The sequence below is a fragment of the Budorcas taxicolor genome, chromosome 19 (genome assembly GCF_023091745.1).
Source record: "Budorcas taxicolor isolate Tak-1 chromosome 19, Takin1.1, whole genome shotgun sequence".
Classification (NCBI taxonomy): Eukaryota; Metazoa; Chordata; class Mammalia; order Artiodactyla; family Bovidae; genus Budorcas; species Budorcas taxicolor.
The window spans coordinates 51,657,959-51,674,667 of record NC_068928.1 but is presented as its reverse complement, the minus strand read 5'-3'; the positions used below and the strand labels follow the sequence as shown (position 1 = coordinate 51,674,667).

Genomic DNA, 16,709 nt, shown 5'->3' with positions numbered 1-16,709 from the left:
ATGAGATGTTGGATGGCATCACTGATTCAATGAATTTGGGCAAACTCTGAGAGATGGTGAGGGACAGGGAGGCCTGTCACGCTGCTGTCCATGGGGTCACAAAGAGTGGAACATAAATTACTGACTGAACAGAAACAACAAGGCTTTTATGACTGAAATGGAACATTCCTTCTTACTTTGCTTCTGTTATTCCACTGGGAAAATTATAAAGTGTCCCAAAATGATGATAAAAGTGTTGATTACAGAAGAAAGTATAAGTGAGCTGGAAGATAGAATGGTGGAAATAAATGAAGTAGAGTGGACAAAAGAAAAAAGAATAAAAAGAAATGCGGACAACCTCAGAGACCTCTGGGACAATATTAAATGCCCCAACACTCAAATCATAAGTGACCCAGAAGAAGAAGACAAAAGGAAAGGGCATGAGAAAATAAAATTTGAGGAGATAATAGTAAAAAAACTTCCCTAAAATAGGGAAGGAAATAGCCAACCAAGTCAAAGAAGCCCAGAGAGTCCCATACAGGATAAATCCAAGGTGAAACATGCCAAGACACATATTAATCAAACTAACAAAAATTAAACACAAAAAGCAAATATTGAGAGGAGCAAGGGAAGAGCAACAAATAACCTACAAGGGGATCACCATAAGGATAACAGCTGAACTTTCAACAGAAACTCTGCAGGCCAGGAGGGATGGCAGGATATACTTACAGTGATGAAAGGGAAAAACCTTCAACCAAGATTACTCTACCTGACAAGGATCTCATTCAAATTTGTAGAAGAAATCAAAAGCTTTACAGACAAGCAAAAGCTGAGAGAATTCAGCACCACCAAACCAGCTATTCAACAAATGTTAAAGAATCTTCTCTATACAGGAAACAGAAAAGATTTATAAAAATGAACCCAAACAATAAAGTAAATGGTAATAGGATCATACTTATCAATAATTACCTTAAATGTTAAGGGTTAAATGCTCCAACCAAAAGATAAAGATTGACTGGATGGATGCAAAACAAGACCACAATATATGCTGCCTACAAGAGACCCACCTCAAACCTAAGAACACATACAGACTGAAAATGAGGGGCTGGAAAAAAGTTATTTCTTGCAAATGGAGACCCAAATAAAGCAGGAGTAGCAATACTCATATCAGATAAAATAGACTTTAAAATAAAGACTGTCATAAGAGACAAAGAAGGCCACTACATAATGATCAAGGAACCAATTCAAGAAGATATAACAATTATAAATATATATGCACTAACATAGGAGCACCTCAATACATAAGGCAAATGCTAACAGATATTAAAGGGGAAATTGACAGTAACATAATAATAATTGGGGACTTTAATACCCCACTCACACCAATGGACAGATCATCCAAACAGAAAAGTAACAAGGAAACACAAACTTTAAATGATGCATTGAACCAATTAGATCTAATTGACATCTACAGGGCATTTCACCCCAAAACAATGGATTTCACATTTTTCTCACATGAACATGGGACATTCTCCAGGATAGATCACATCCTGGGCCACAAATCTAGCCTTGGTTAATTTTAAAAAATTGAAATACTTTCAAGCATCTTTTCTGATCACAATGCTGTAAGATTAGATATCAACTACAGGAAAAAAAAAACTATATAAAAAAACACAGACATATGGAGGCTAAACAACATGCTTCTAAAATAACCAACAGATAACTGAAGAAATCACAAAGGAAATCAGAATATGTAAAAAAAAAATGAAAATGAAAGCATGACAACCCAAAACTTATGGGATTCAGTAAAAGCAGTGCTAAGCTGGAAGTTCATAGCAATACAAGTCTACCTCAAGAAACAAGAGAAACTTCAAATGAACAATCTAACTTTACACCTGAAGCAACTAGGAAAAGAAGAACCAAAAACCCCCAAAATTAGTAGAAGGAAAGGAATCCTAAAAATCAGAGCAGAAATAACCAATAAAGAAATGAAGGAGATTATAGGAAATATCAATAAAACTAAAAGCTGGTTCTTTGAAAAGATAAACAAAATAGATAAACTGTTAGCCAGATTCATCAAGAAAAATTGATAAAATTAGAAATGAAAATGGAGAAGTTAGAACAGACAAAACAGAAATACAAATGATCATAAGAGACTAATATCAGCAACTATATGCCAATAAGATGGACAACTTGGAAGAAATGGACAAATTCTTAGAAAAGTATAACCTTCCAAAACTGAACCAGGAAGAAATAGAAAATTTGAACAGACCAATCACAAGCACAGAAATTGAAACTGTAATCGAAGATCTTCCAACAAACAAAAGCCCAGGACCAGATGGCTTCACAGGTGAATTCTACCAAAAATGTAGAGAAGATCTAACACCTATCCTACTCAAACTCTTCCAGACAATTGCAGAGGAGGGGAAACTCCCAAACTCATTCTATGAGGCCACCATCATCCTGATACAAAAACCAGACAAAGACGCCAGAAAAAAAGAAAGCTACAGGCCATTATCACTGATGAACAAAGATGCAAAAATCCTCAACAAAATTCTATCAAAAAGAATCCAACAACATATTAAAAAGAGCATACATCAGGGTCAACTGGGCTTTATTCCAGGGATGCAAGGGTTTTTCAATATTTGCAAGTCAATCAATGTGATACACTATATTAACAAACCGAAAGATAAAAACCATATGATTATTTCAATAGATGCAGGGAAAGCCTTTGACAAAATTCAACACCCATTTATGATAAAAGCTCTCCAGGAAGTAAGCATAGAGGGAACATACCACAACAGAATAAAAGCCATATATAACAAACACACAGCAAACATTATCCTCAATGGCAAAAAATTGAAAGCATTTCCTCTAAAATGAGGAATAAGACAAGGGTGCCCACTCTCACCACTACTATTCAACTTAGTTTTGCAAGTCCTAGCCATAGCAATCAGAGAATAAAAAGAAATAAAAGGAATCCAGATTGGAAAAGAAGTAAAACTCTCACTGTTTCCAGATGGCATGATCCTCTATATAGAAAACCATAAAGATGTCACCAGAAATTTACTAGAGCTAATCAATGAATATAGTAAAGTTGCAGGATATGGAATTAATACACAGAAATCCCTTGCATCCCTATACACTAACAATGAAAATCAGAAAGAGAAATTAAGGAAACAATCCCATTCATCATTGCAAAAACAACAACAAAAAATACTTAGGAATAAATTTACCTGAGGCAAAAAAAAGACCTGTATACAGAAAACTATAAAATACTGATGAAAGAAATCAAAGATGAAACAAATAGATGTAGCAATATACCATGTTCTTGGATTGGAATAATCAACATAGTGAAAATGAGTATTCTACCAAAAGCAATCTATATATTCAACACAATCCCTATCAAACTACTGGAGCAAATAATTTCACAATTTCTGTGGAAACATAAAAAACCCCAAATAGCCAAAGCAATCTTGAGAAAGAAAAATGAAACTGGAGGAATCAACCTTCCTGACTTCAGACTATACTACAAAGCTACAGTCATCAAAACAATATGGTACTGGCACAAAGACAGAAATATAGATCAATGGAACAAAATAGAAAGTCCAGAGATAAAACCACACACCTATGGACACCTTATCTTTGACAAAGGAGGCAAAAATATACAATGGAGAAAATACAGTCTCTTCAACAAGTGGTGCTGGGAAAGCTGGTCAACTACTTATAAAAGAATGAACACTTTTTCTAGGAAGTTAGAACACTTTCTAATACCATACACAAAAATAAACTCAAAGTGGATTAAAGACCTAAATGTAAGACCAGAAACTACAAAACTCCTAGAGGAAAACATATGCAGAACATTCTCTGACAATAAATCACAGCAAGATCCTCTATGAACCCCCCTTCCAGAGTAATGGAAATAAAAATAAGCAAATTGGACCTAATTAAACTTTAAAATATTTGCTCAATGAAGGAAACTATAAGCAAGATGAAAAGACAGCCCTCAGAATGGGAGAAAATAATAACAAATGAAACAACTGGCCAAGAATTAATCTCCAAAGTATACAAGCAGCTCATGCTGCTCAATACCAGAAAAATGAACAACCCCATCACAAAGTGGGCAAAAGACCTAAAGACATTTCTCCAAAGAAGACGTACAGATGGACATAAACACATGAAAAGATGCTCAGCTTCACTTATTATTAGAAAAATGCAAATCAAAACCACAATGAGGTATCATGTCACACTGGTCAGAATGACCATCATCAAAAAGTCAACAAACAATAAATGCTGGAGAGAGTGTGAAGAAAAGGGAACCCTCTAATACTGTTGGTAGGAATGCAAACTGGTATAGCCATTATGGAGAACAGAGTGGAGATTCCTTAAAAAACTAGGAATAGAATTACCATATGACCCAGCAATCCCACTGCTGGGTACACAACCCGAGGAAACCAGAATTGAAAGAGACACGTGTACCCCAATTCATTGCAGCACTATTTACAATAGCTAGGACATGAAAGCAACCTAGATGTCCATTGGCAGATAAATGGATAAAGAAGTTGTGGTACATATACACAATGGAATATTACTCAGCTATAAAAATGAACACATTTGAGTCAGTTCTAATGAGGTGGATGAACCTGGAGCCTGCTATACAGAGTGAAGTAAGTCAGAAAGAGAAAGACAAATACTGTATATTAACACATCTATATGAAATTTAGAAAGATGATACAGATGATCATACATGCAGGGCAGCAGAGAAAACAGAGATATAAAAAATAGATTTTTGGACTCAGTGGAAGAGGGCGAGGGTGGGATGATTTGAGAGGATAGCATAGAAACATGTGTATTACCGTATGTAAAATAGATGACCAGTGCAAGTTCAATCCATGAAACAGGGCACTGAAAGCCAGTGCTCTGGAACAACCCAGAAGGATAGGGTGGGGAGGGAGGTGGGAAGGGGGTTCAGGATGCGAGGTACACATGTATACCTGTGGCCAATTCATGTTGCTGTATGGCAAAAAACCATCACAATATTGTAAAATAATTAATCTTTAAAGAAAATAATTAATTGAAAAATAAAACAGAATGATGAATAATAACAAAAAATTTTGATTAAAAATGATGATAAGAAGATGGCCTTAGTAGAACCATGTCCGTGACCCTGCATTCAGTGGGTAAGGGAAGTCATGGTCAACATCCTTATCCCAAAGCATTCTCTGTCTCCCTCCCCGCCCCACCTCCCGCTGCCCTACCCCACAGGACTGGCAGAGAAGTTACTGGAGCTCTTTCAGAAAACTGCACTGGGCAGTTTTCTTGCTCAGTTTACAGTAGACCAGCAGCAAGAACTTCTTCACTGTTACCTGAAAGACTTCCTTCTCTTGACCATGAGAGTGTCCACTTGGGAACAGTTAAATGTAAGTACTGACTCGGGGTCTAGGCGAGGCTAGTATATCGTGGACAAGATGCCAACATGAGAACTCTTCCTCAACTGCTGGAGCTGTATATGTGTGGCTGGAGCTGTAATGTTTGTGGAACAGAATGTGGTCCAAGAGGACAGTGGTGTGAGAAAATGCCACTCACACCTTCAGAACCCTTGGGGCTGGATGGTTAACCCACCTCTCAGCACCCCTAAAACAAGGAGCTTTTAGTAACAGGAACAACATCTCCAATTTCCTGGGACATCTTCTTTTTAAATGTTTAGTTTTTCTTAAAGAAAATTAAGTAAATATTCAACTGACCACAGCAAGTTAATAATAATAATAAATGAAATTTCAATGGAAATATTGAAGATTTCAAACTTCAGTATAGATTAAAAAAGGAAACTAACAGATTTGAGAACATATAACCAAGAAGATTAAGGGTTAATAAAGTATTCTTAGAAATCAATAAGAAAATCCCCTAATTTTTAAAAATGAGTGAAGGTTATAAATTAACTAATAACAGAATAATTATACAGATGTCCAGAAAACACTGGGAAAATTTTCAGCCTCACTAATAAATGCACAAAGCATAAACAACTTTTAGATACCATCTTTGCTTGTCCATGTGGCAAAACTGGTAATTAAAAAATCCAGAAGTTCCTCCATTGCCAGTGAATAGCATGGTGCTTCTGGAAAACTATGTTGGGGTGAATGGAGAACTTTACAAAATCTGAATAATCAGAGATGTGGACAATTATTTTATTCACAGAAATGTTCCTTTCACTTTTATTTCTAAAAATGGAAATTTAGAAACAATTTAGTTGTCTAAAATTAGAGTTGGACAAATTAAAATACAGTCAACTGACTGGTTAACGTGTAGCCATTAAATATGATTTTCTTCAGGTGTGCTCATGGTAGAGAAATTCTTAGAAGCTAAAGTGGAAAAAAAAAACAAAACAGGAATACATTGTGACCCTATTTGGGGACCACAGGAAGAGGAGGTATGGATCTAAAAATGTCTAGGAAGGACAACACCAAAATGTAGACAAGAGATATTAATAGTGTGCATGGTTTTTAATTTTCTTTTTTGTCATTTTTGAATAGTTCCAGTTTTCCACAAGGAAATATATCTTTCTTAAAAAAAATAGCTTACAAATGATAGAGTAAAAGTTTGTTTTTCATCCCAGGTTCTGCAGATGGCTCTGTGGTCCTGTGTCAATCAACTAAATTCAGGAAGGCCAGATGAAGAGGTCTCCTTACTGTCAGTGCACCTCGCCTACCACCATTTTAGAAGCCGGCTACAGAACTTCTCTAGGATCTTGACTATCCAACCCCCAATTTTACTAAGCCTTACAAAAGGCATACAGAACCACAGCTGGGCTTCACGTGAGATGGTATGACCCCTCTTGAGGACATTTCATGCGTTTAGCCCGGCTTGGCCTCCTCAAGCTAGTGGAGGAAGTGGATGCTCCCACCACCACACTGGGAAGGGAAAGCTTATTGGCCTTGTTCCAACTGGGAGACGTCTTTACCGGCACACACGTCAGTGTGGTTCTTCAGTTAGAACGCATCTAACTCATGCCTCCTAAATCCCAAGACCATGAAAGGGGAAGCTACAAGCCTGGAATACAGAACAACTGGGGTAATAGCCAGGGCCTCTGACTTAAGGTTTAGAGCAGTGCAGTGGGGGTCAGGGACAGACTGGTCAGTAATAGATCTGTTCTCTGCTCCCCAGAGTCTGGATGTGTTGGCAGCAGTGGCCTGTGCTGAAATGCTGACGGAAAACCTCCTGAAGCCCAGTCCCCAAGCTTGGTTACAGACTGTGAAGAATCTTTCCATGCCACTGGAGCTCCTCTGCTCAGAAGGGTACATGCAGGACTGTGGGATGATGACCAGAACCCTCATCAGAGATATCAGGTGAGACCCGAGAGGCACAGACACATCAGACAGGGGGCAAAATGCTCCTATCACTTGAAGTGGGCCTTTCCTCATTCATTCTATAACATCTGTGGAAGCCTACTTAAACACCAGGCATCTCAATGATCCTAGAAAAACAGAGGAGAGAACTGAGCATTCAGGGAGTGCACAGAGTGCTGGGGGTGATGCAGAGGTGAGCGGATTATTATGATCCTGAGAGAGAAGGAGCAGCTGCAGAGGACCCCAGCAGGGTGACAGAGAAAGGGCATGCACTCGGGGTAGACTTCCCAGAGGACAAGTCCTGGGCTTGCCTTTAAGGGCGAGGTGGAACTCATCAGATATGGGCAGAGGCATAGAACTTGAATTGTCTGAGCTGGGAGCCTGTGGGGAGGAGGAGAAAGAAGTGAGTGAAGTTCAGGGAGAACATCATAAAGGGCTTCTACGCAATTCATCTACCTTCACGCCTGCTCCTTTTCTTATGTTTCAACCCTTGTGCCTTGGAACTACCTCCCTGCACCTCTGCCCTCTGTCTCAGGTTTTTTTGTCAGAGCTGAGTGAGGGAACCCCTCTCTTGACAGAACCCACTGGAATCGCATTTTCTCCATCTCGCTCTTTGTGGAGCATGTTCTGCTGGAGACAGAGAATCAGATTCCTGAGCTGCTTGAGCTGGTGACCAACTATGTCTCCTTGCTGAACAAGGTGAGTGCAGAGGCTTGGCTTGGCAGGCATGGATCTGCCTCTTTGTAAGATGAAGAACAGTCGAAGCATGACCCGCCTTTTATCAGTGGGGTGGTACATTCCCTTTCTGCTCTGACAGTTTTATCTAGAAGTGCTAAGGAAAATGATTTCATCATATAAGCCATTAAAATTTTGGTGTTTAATGATTTAATTTTTACCCTCTCCTGAGTGATGTCAGGATATGTTATTTAGGATTCCTTGCAGGATAACAAATTATTCATGCAGCAAGTACACTTGGAAAGCTTTGGGAGGACTGAAGGGTGGGCTCCAACTAGGCCTCCAGTGGCCCCAGACCAGACCAGCAGCCTTGCCCAAGGGGACCTGCTAAGGTCAGGAAGACAGGGATCCAGGAGAATGCCACTGGGCTTGTGGACTTCCAAACAGTGCTGTCGGTGGGATCAAGGGCACAGGAAGACCCATGTCTCTGCCCCTCAACACCCTTTATAAAGTTGGTGACACACAGGATAGTACCCTTCAGAAAAAGCGACTGTCCTTTCAGCATCTTGGCCTGTCGGGGAAAATAGCCTCTGCCCACCAGGAACCTCACACAAGCAATGCCAGTAGCTCTGCTGTGCAGCCTTAGAAATGTCTTTTTTGTGACTGGCATATTTCATGTTCTCAAGGTTTATCCACATTGTAGCAGGTGTCAGAATTTCCTTCCTTTCTAAGATTCCACTGTATGGATAGAGCACATTCTGTTTATCCAGCCATCTATTGATGGGCACTTGGGTTGTTTCCACCTTTTGATGATTGTAAATAGTGTTGCTGTGATCCTGGGTGTAGAAGTATCTGTTTGAGTCACTACTTTAATTCTTTTGGATTTAGATTTAAGAATGGAATTGCTGCATCATAGGGCAATTCTATGTTTGACATTTTGAGGAATCAATATCCCATTTCCCACAGTTGTCACACCATTTCACATCCCTACCAGCAATGCCCCAGGGCTCTAATATTTACACATCCCTGCCAACACTTGCTATTCTCCATTTTTTAAAAAATAACAGCCCTTCTAATGGGTGTGAAGTGATATCTCATTGTGGTTTTGATTTGTATTTCCCTAATGACTAGTGATGTTGAGCATTTTTTTCATGTTCTTATTCCCTATTTGTAATCTTCTTTGGAAAATGTCTAAAGTTCTTTGGACTTTTTTGAATCTTTTAATTAACAGATCATATTTTGCAGAGTGTTAGAAACTCATATCATTTCCAAGTAAAACTAGTCCTCAGAATTCAAGGACACTCAAAATCATAGTCTATAAACATCATTCATTATTGGATTGTCCAAAAAGTTTGTTCAGATTTTTCTGTAAAATGTTCTGAAAATAAAATTTTATGTTTCATAAAATGTTATGGAAAAACCCAAATAAACTAATACATAAATCATTTAAAGATTAACTCCAAATGGTTATTTCAAAGGGTTCTGGAAAAGCATTTGAGGAAATTTATAACAGTAAAAAGATACTCTTGCCAGATTAGGAATAGCAAGGCACTCTCCTTCAGCATATAATGCCCAAGGACATACATAATATAAAAACATCTACAGTAGGGTAGGGTTCCCTTACCATGTGTCTCCTCAGACAATTCATTTCTGAGTATTAGACAAGAGCCCAGTTTCGGGCCCTGGAAGGGGTCCTCCTTCCTGCAACAAACGGCAACTCTGGTGGGGACTCTTCTGCGCTGAGACTGACATCCTGACCACTCGGGGTACTCAGGGGCCAGCTTGCCTGCCAATGGACCAGACCCAGCGGCCGCAAGTGGGACCCTTTTGTCCCTGGTCTCCTCCTGATGCGAACAACTGGCCAGAGTGCCCCGATCGGTAAGGAACAAGAGACTTTATTGACCTCTCTCCCCTTCCCTCTCTCTTTCCTCTCCTTAACCCTTCCTATCCTTCCCTGTTTTTCTAGTCCCCCGGTCCGGGATGCAGGAATCTGGTCGAAGGGCCCTCAGCCTGAGCTGAGGATTGGAGACTGGTCACCTCCTCTTGGCAGAGAACTCGAATTCTAGTTCTGGTCTGGTCTGATTTCTGATAGGGCCGAGTTCCAGTCCTCCCTTCTCTGGAGGCCCAGGGAAAGTCCTATAATGCCTGGGTATCTGTAGGTGGCAGGAGACGTCTGTAAAGCCACCCCTTTTACCCACCCCCCACCTCCTCCCCCTTCTTTTTCAATCTGCCTTCCTTTCCTCCCTTGAAATCTTTGACGTTAGTACTTGGATCTGCAGTTCTGTGTCTCTATAGGAGGTTTTCTGAGAGACTGTATTCTTGTATTAAAGGCTTCCCTGGTGGTGCAGAGGTTAAAGCGTCTGCCTGCAATGTGGGAGACCTGGGTTCGATCCCTGGGTTGGGAAGATCCCCTGGAGAAGGAAATGGCAACCCACTCCAGTATTCTTGCCTGGAGAATCCCATGGACGGAGGAGCTTGGTGGGCTACAGTCCATGGGTCGCAGAGTTGGACACAACTGAGCGACTTCACTTTCACAGTAAACATGCCTAATCAGAAAATTGCCTAAGAACATCCATTAAACTCACTGTCTTATATCATTAAAGATAAGCCTTTGCTAAAAAACAGTGTTTCTACTTCTAAATACATATTCTAGAGAATTTTCCCATTTGTACTGACACATGAAAGAATGTTGGATACAGAATTGTTGGAAATTGCAAGAAATTTGGGAACATTCTAAATGTTCATCAACAGGTAAAGAAATGACCAGTATATGTGTCAACAAGTACCATGCAGGAGTTAACATGAATGATCTGAATCTACTTCTGTCAATGAAAAATGCAATTTGTAGACATTTAGGTACAATGCGATGTCCCTGATACAAAGTTTACAATGTTCAAAACAACAAGGTTTTTATGCATGCATGCAAATCTAGTGAAAGTGGGAATTTAGAAATGTGTTCTTCAGGGCTGAGGGTGGGGGTTTGGGGGTAAAGGGCAGATATATAATTAGACAGGGATACACTTGTAACATTTTATTTGTTTAGAAACTGATAAAGCAAATATTCAAAAAGTGCTAAGATTACTTAAAGCTTGGTGGATACACAGATAGTTATTTTATTATCATTACAGTTTGAAATATAATGGAAAGGGGCATTAAGACCTTAAAAGAAAAGGAGGAAGAGGAGAAAAACCAGAAGCTGAGAATATCGACCTTCAACCCAAAGCAGGATAGTTACAAAGGGCATTCAAAGTTAAAGAAACTGTTAAACAAATAAAAAAGCCTTGAACTGCAGATACCAGAGCCCTAACTGGGCAGCTCCTCCAGCCGGCTGTTTTCTTGTCTTTGTTGCCTTTCTGATCCCTGCCCTTCCTCACTGCTAATTAGCTCCGCCCACCCCCTCCACTGCCCTTCTCCTTCAGTGCCTACTTGAGGACTCTGACACCAAGACCCATAGGCCTTTCATCGCAGTGATGACTACTCTTCGTGAATGTAAGGATCAAGTGACAAAGAGCCTCAGTAGGTGAGCTCTTGGATTTGGGATCTGCAAGGGAGAGAGAATTCAGAACCTTTGGTACTTTTGCTTCTTACGGCTGGGTTCTCTACTTTAGAACTGATTGCCCTTCTTGGCTTCTAGGTTTGTGATTCAGCCATGCCCCATCTGTCTAGGAGATGCACAGGATCCTGTTTGCCTGCCCTGTGAACATATAGTCTGCCTGCGCTGCATTGAAGTTCACCTCACCCAAGGGCAGATGGGATGCCCCCATTGTTTAACCGACTTACCAAACACCTTCTCTCCAACTGTTTCCCAGAAGCACAGGTGAAATACCCTTTCTCTTGAGAATGCTTCTTCTTTTTTTCTCCCTTTTTGGGAAATACAGTATTCAGAAATATAACTATTAATCTTAGAAAACCTGAAAGCCGAGAAGTGTCCTAAGAAAGACGACTAATTATTTATTTACCATTATAAAACACCTAGTATCTCAAAATATTCTCTCCCCAAGATATGCATGTGTACAGATTAGGGAGATAGAAAAATTAAAGGAAATAAACCAGAAAGTTATAAACTAATTAAAGCCATCACAAGTACCCAAAGAGTTTAGATGCAACTGGTTTATCCTCTTAATGTATAAATGCAATCCATGTTCTATGACCTAAGGATAAAACTAACATTTGCATGCCTAAGAGCCTTTCAGGGCTGTAGTTAAAATTAACCCAGGTCATTGATTTCCCTCCCTTCTGATACCTCCTAAAAGTGGGGCACAAGACAAGCACAGTGGATGGGATCTTTCAGAAACTCTTAGGATATGAAGGCTATTGCTAGATGATCCAAATGATCAAAGTGTTTCTCAAAAGAGCTGAGTTATGTACTGTCTATTGCAGTTTTGTTTTAATCTATGTAAGGAGATACTTGCATCTTTTAATTAAAAATGTTCTATCCAAATCCCAAAGCACTCTGTAGGGCGGGACTCTGGAACACATTGTACAAGACTTTTGACCATGGTTTTTAACCATTCCCAAGGGAGGTCATTGAGAAACATGCCCGCTTCCGGCAGATGTGCAATAGTTTCTTCGTGGACCTGGTTTCTACCATGTGCTTCAAAGACAATTCTCCACCTCAGAAGGAAGTGGTCAAAGATGTGCTGTCCTTACTCTTTGTAGAGAAGGCGCTCCTTCGAGAGGCTCCCCAACGTGAGTGGCTGTCTTTCCATAGAGTTAAAAATTCAGTGCTTCATCTCTTTTTTTATGTCTGATGTGAACAATGATCTACCTTTCTCTTTCTGGTTTTAGGATGCTGTGAACACACAAAATCTCTTTCTCCTTTTGATGATGTTGTGGATAAGACCCCCATGATCCGCTCAGTGGTACTGAAACTGCTTTTAAAGTACAGGTGAGCACCACGGAGTGGTGGAGTTGCCTCTGAAACGCCATGACTTCTTTTTTTCCTCTTTCTGGCTTTTTCTTTGCCACAGGATATTCTTTGAAGAACTGATAGCTAGCTCATGATCTTGGAAAGCTTCTTTAGCAAGAGATGCCCTGGTTCCTTTATCTGTATGGGTTGTATCCTTGGCATATTCACATGCTGGCCATGAGTTTATTATGGCCACAAGCACATGACTAGGAAGAAGAAGACAGATTTGGGGGAAGGGGACAGAGAACTGTGGGACGTGTGGGTGCAGGAAGTCGGGAGTCAGGAATCTGCAGTTCTCATCTTAGTTCCACTGCTACAAAGTTTTGTGGGTTTTTTTGGACGGTGACTTAGAAACTCCACTTACCTGCCTTGCCCTTGATGTTGTTTTAAGTTTTGCTTCTATTCTTAAGTTTCTCTGATTCTATGAATGTACAGAGAAGCCCATGTGCTATTTTCAAAAATTTTTAGAAAGTTTGTCTGTATTCAGAAGACATCTTTTGGAAGATGCTTGGTATCTCATCCTGTGTCCTGACTTGTGAGAGTATACCTTGAGGTGATGGCAAAGTCAAGATGCCATTAAAAAGTTCCAACAGAGACAGCTATTTCTAACTTAAATGTCTCAAAGGTGACTCAAGATAGAGATTAGATTTACATTTAAATCATGGATCTGCTGTAGCCTTGTCTACAGACATTTTATTTTGCTGCTTTCCCTCCCTATTATTTGTGAAATAGTCTTTTCAGACAGGATTCCTGGAAGATTTTCAACTAAAATTTTTTAAAATACATTTTCTTACAGAACAAGTATCTTACCATACCTGAAAATGACTTTTTTGGTTTGTTCTTGTTTTATAGTTTTTATTTTTTAAATTGATTAATTTATTTTAATTGAAACAACAATGAATATTTTTCACAATAAAAGGTACAACTCATAAGGAAGATGGATATCATAAGCCATTAGACACCTTAGCAACAAAGAAACAAAGGTACATAAAGTAAAACACAGAATATAAGGGAAAAGAAAAAATATAAAGTCATAGTAAGACATATTAACATTTCTCTGAGAATATTTTATCAAATGCAGAAAAGAAAAATAGAAGCATCTTGAGTGATGTCATTAATAATTTAAATATAATAGATTTATATTTAATTAATTTATATTAATTATATCCTACACAAATATATTTAAAACTTTATATCCGCAAAAAGATAAACAGTACTAAATTTCAAAAAGTAGACTTCTTTTTTATGTGTGTGATTCAGTTATACATATACATATATATTATTTTTGAATTTATTTTCCATTATAGGTTATTAAAAGAAGATATTGACTATAATTCCCTGTGCTATACAGTGAACTTTTATTGCTTATTGCATAGCTATTTTTTAAAATTAGATATCTAGCATTCTATTCATACTAAGTCAAACAAGTGGAATCAAAATGCCATAAATTTTTCAGTTAGGCTAAAATTCACAAGTTTTCTAAAATATATATATGTTACATATTTATATATGTTATGTATATGTATACAAAAGCTTTTCTCCTATGCTTGATAAAGTCTTGCAAAAGAACAGCAAAAAAAAAAAAAAAGAGATGGAGAAATTAGAAAACATAAACTAAATGAAATGGGAACACTTAATATAAAATAGAAAAAGTGAAACAAACTAGATAAAAGTAGAAGATTCTCATATAGTTCAGTTGTTTTTAAACATGGCTGTTCATTAGAAACATATCTGGAGCTCTGGCCAAAAAAAAAAAAGAAACACCTGGGCATTTGTATTTTTCAAAAAATTCCAAGATGATTCTGATATGCATATGGATTTTAATAATTGATTACAGGCTTTTCTATTAGATCCTAGTTTTGGTGATATAAGTTTCTATTAATTTTCTGTTGACCAATCATTATACAATGGTATTAAGTGAGTAATAGTTACATAATCACAATAGTAAAAGATGTTTATCAGTTTTCACAACCAATAGCCAGACAAAAAATAAAAGATAATTACAATTGCAAGCCATAAGGAGAATGTGATTAACCTAACAATATAAAATAATTGCATATAATTTAGGGGGTCATGCACAGTGATGTAGTAACCAGAAGTGCATATATGCACATTTTCATCTGCTCAGCCAGTCTATTTCTTTTGAATAGTGCATTTAACCCATGATCCTATTACCATTTTCTTAATTGTTTTGGGTTTATTTTCTGTAGGTAGGGCTTTCCTTCTCGTTTTCTACCTAGATAAGTGCCTTTAACATTTGTTGTAAAGCTGGTTTGGTGGTGCTGAGTTCTCTCAACCTTTGCTTGTCTGGAAAGTTTTTATTTCTCCATCACATCTGAAGGAGAGTCTTGCTGAGTAGAGTATTCTTAGTTGTAGATTCTTCCCTTTCATCACTTTAAATGTATCATGCCATTCCCTTCTGGCTTGTAGAGTTTCTATTGAGAAATTAGCAGATAGGCTGATGGGAATTCCCTTGTATGTGATTTGTCATTTTCCCCTTGTTGCTTTTAATATTCTATCTCTGTCTTTGATTTTTGTCAGTTTGATTACTATGTGTCTCAGTGTGTTCCTCCTTGGGTTTCTCCTGGAACTCTCTGTGCTTCCTGCACTTGGTTGATTATTTTCTTTCCCATGTTGGGAAGTTTTCAGTTATTATCTCTTCTAATATTTTCTCAGATCCTTCCTATCTCTCCTCCTTCTGGGGCCCTATACGGTGAAGATTGGTGTGCTTAATGTTGTCCCAGATGTTTCTTAGGCTGTCTTCATTTCTTCTCATTCTTTTTTCTATATTCTGTTCCACAATAGTGATTTCCACCATTTTGTCCTCCATGTCATTTATTTGTTTTTCTGCCTCAGTTATTCTGCTACGGGTTCCTTCTAGTGTACTATTCATCTCTGTTTGTTTGTTCTTTAGTTTTTGTAGGTCTTTGGTAAACATTTCCTGCATCTTCTCAATTTTTGCCTCCATTCTTTCCCCGAGATCCTGAATCATCTTCACTGTCATTATTCTAAACTTTTTTTCTGGAAGTTTGCCTATCTCTACTTCATCTAGTTGTTTTTCTGGGGTTTTATCTTGTCCCTTCATCTGGGACTAACTTTCTGCTTTTTTCATGCTGATTAACTTTCTGTAAAGTGGTTTGTTTTTGTCTTTGTGGGGTTGTGGTTCTTCTTGCTTCTGTCTGCCCTCTGATGGAGGATGCTAAGAGGCTTGTGAAAGCTTCCTGATGGGAGGGACTGCTGGTGGGAAAATTTGGGTTTTGCTCTAGTGGGCAGGGCCTTCTTCAGTAAAGCTTTAATCCAATTATCTGCTGATGAGCGGAGTTGCGCTCCTTCCCTGGTAGTTTTTTGGCCTGAGGTGACCCAGACCTCAGATTTATGGGCTCTATGGTAGGGTTATTGGGAACCTCCAAGAGGGCTGGGCTTCCCTGATAACTCGGTAAAGAATCTGCCTGCAACACAGGAGACCCTGTTTCGATTCCTGGGTCAGGAACATCCACTGGAGAAGGGATAGTATACTTGGGCTTCCCTTGTGGCTCAGGTGGTAAAGAATCTGCCCACAATGCAGAATACTTGGGTTCAATTCCTGGGTTGGGAAGATGCCCTGGAGAAGGGAAAGGCTACCCACTCCAGTATTCTGGCCTGGAGAATTTCATGGACTCTATAGTCCTTAAGGTCACAAAGAGTTGGACATAACTGAGTGACTTTCACTTTCACTTCACTTCACTCCAAGAAGGTTAACACCAAAAGGGACCTTCCCAGACAGTTGCTGCCAGTTCCCCATCCCTGTGGTAAACCCCTGCCAA

The 16,709-nt window shown here is 38.9% G+C and overlaps 1 protein-coding gene across 1 annotated transcript in view; it reads left to right on the top strand.

The window, feature by feature from the left end:
- LOC128065467 (E3 ubiquitin-protein ligase RNF213-like) overlaps nt 1-16,709 on the top strand; it is a 136,381-nt gene that overhangs the window by 94,714 nt on the left and 24,958 nt on the right. The window contains exons 40-47 of the mRNA XM_052658642.1: nt 5,245-5,399; nt 6,593-6,799; nt 7,141-7,322; nt 7,901-8,021; nt 11,417-11,517; nt 11,632-11,814; nt 12,517-12,686; nt 12,786-12,885. Coding sequence (XP_052514602.1) covers nt 5,245-5,399; nt 6,593-6,799; nt 7,141-7,322; nt 7,901-8,021; nt 11,417-11,517; nt 11,632-11,814; nt 12,517-12,686; nt 12,786-12,885 — 1,219 coding nt within the window. The remainder of the gene's footprint in view (nt 1-5,244; nt 5,400-6,592; nt 6,800-7,140; nt 7,323-7,900; nt 8,022-11,416; nt 11,518-11,631; nt 11,815-12,516; nt 12,687-12,785; nt 12,886-16,709) is intronic.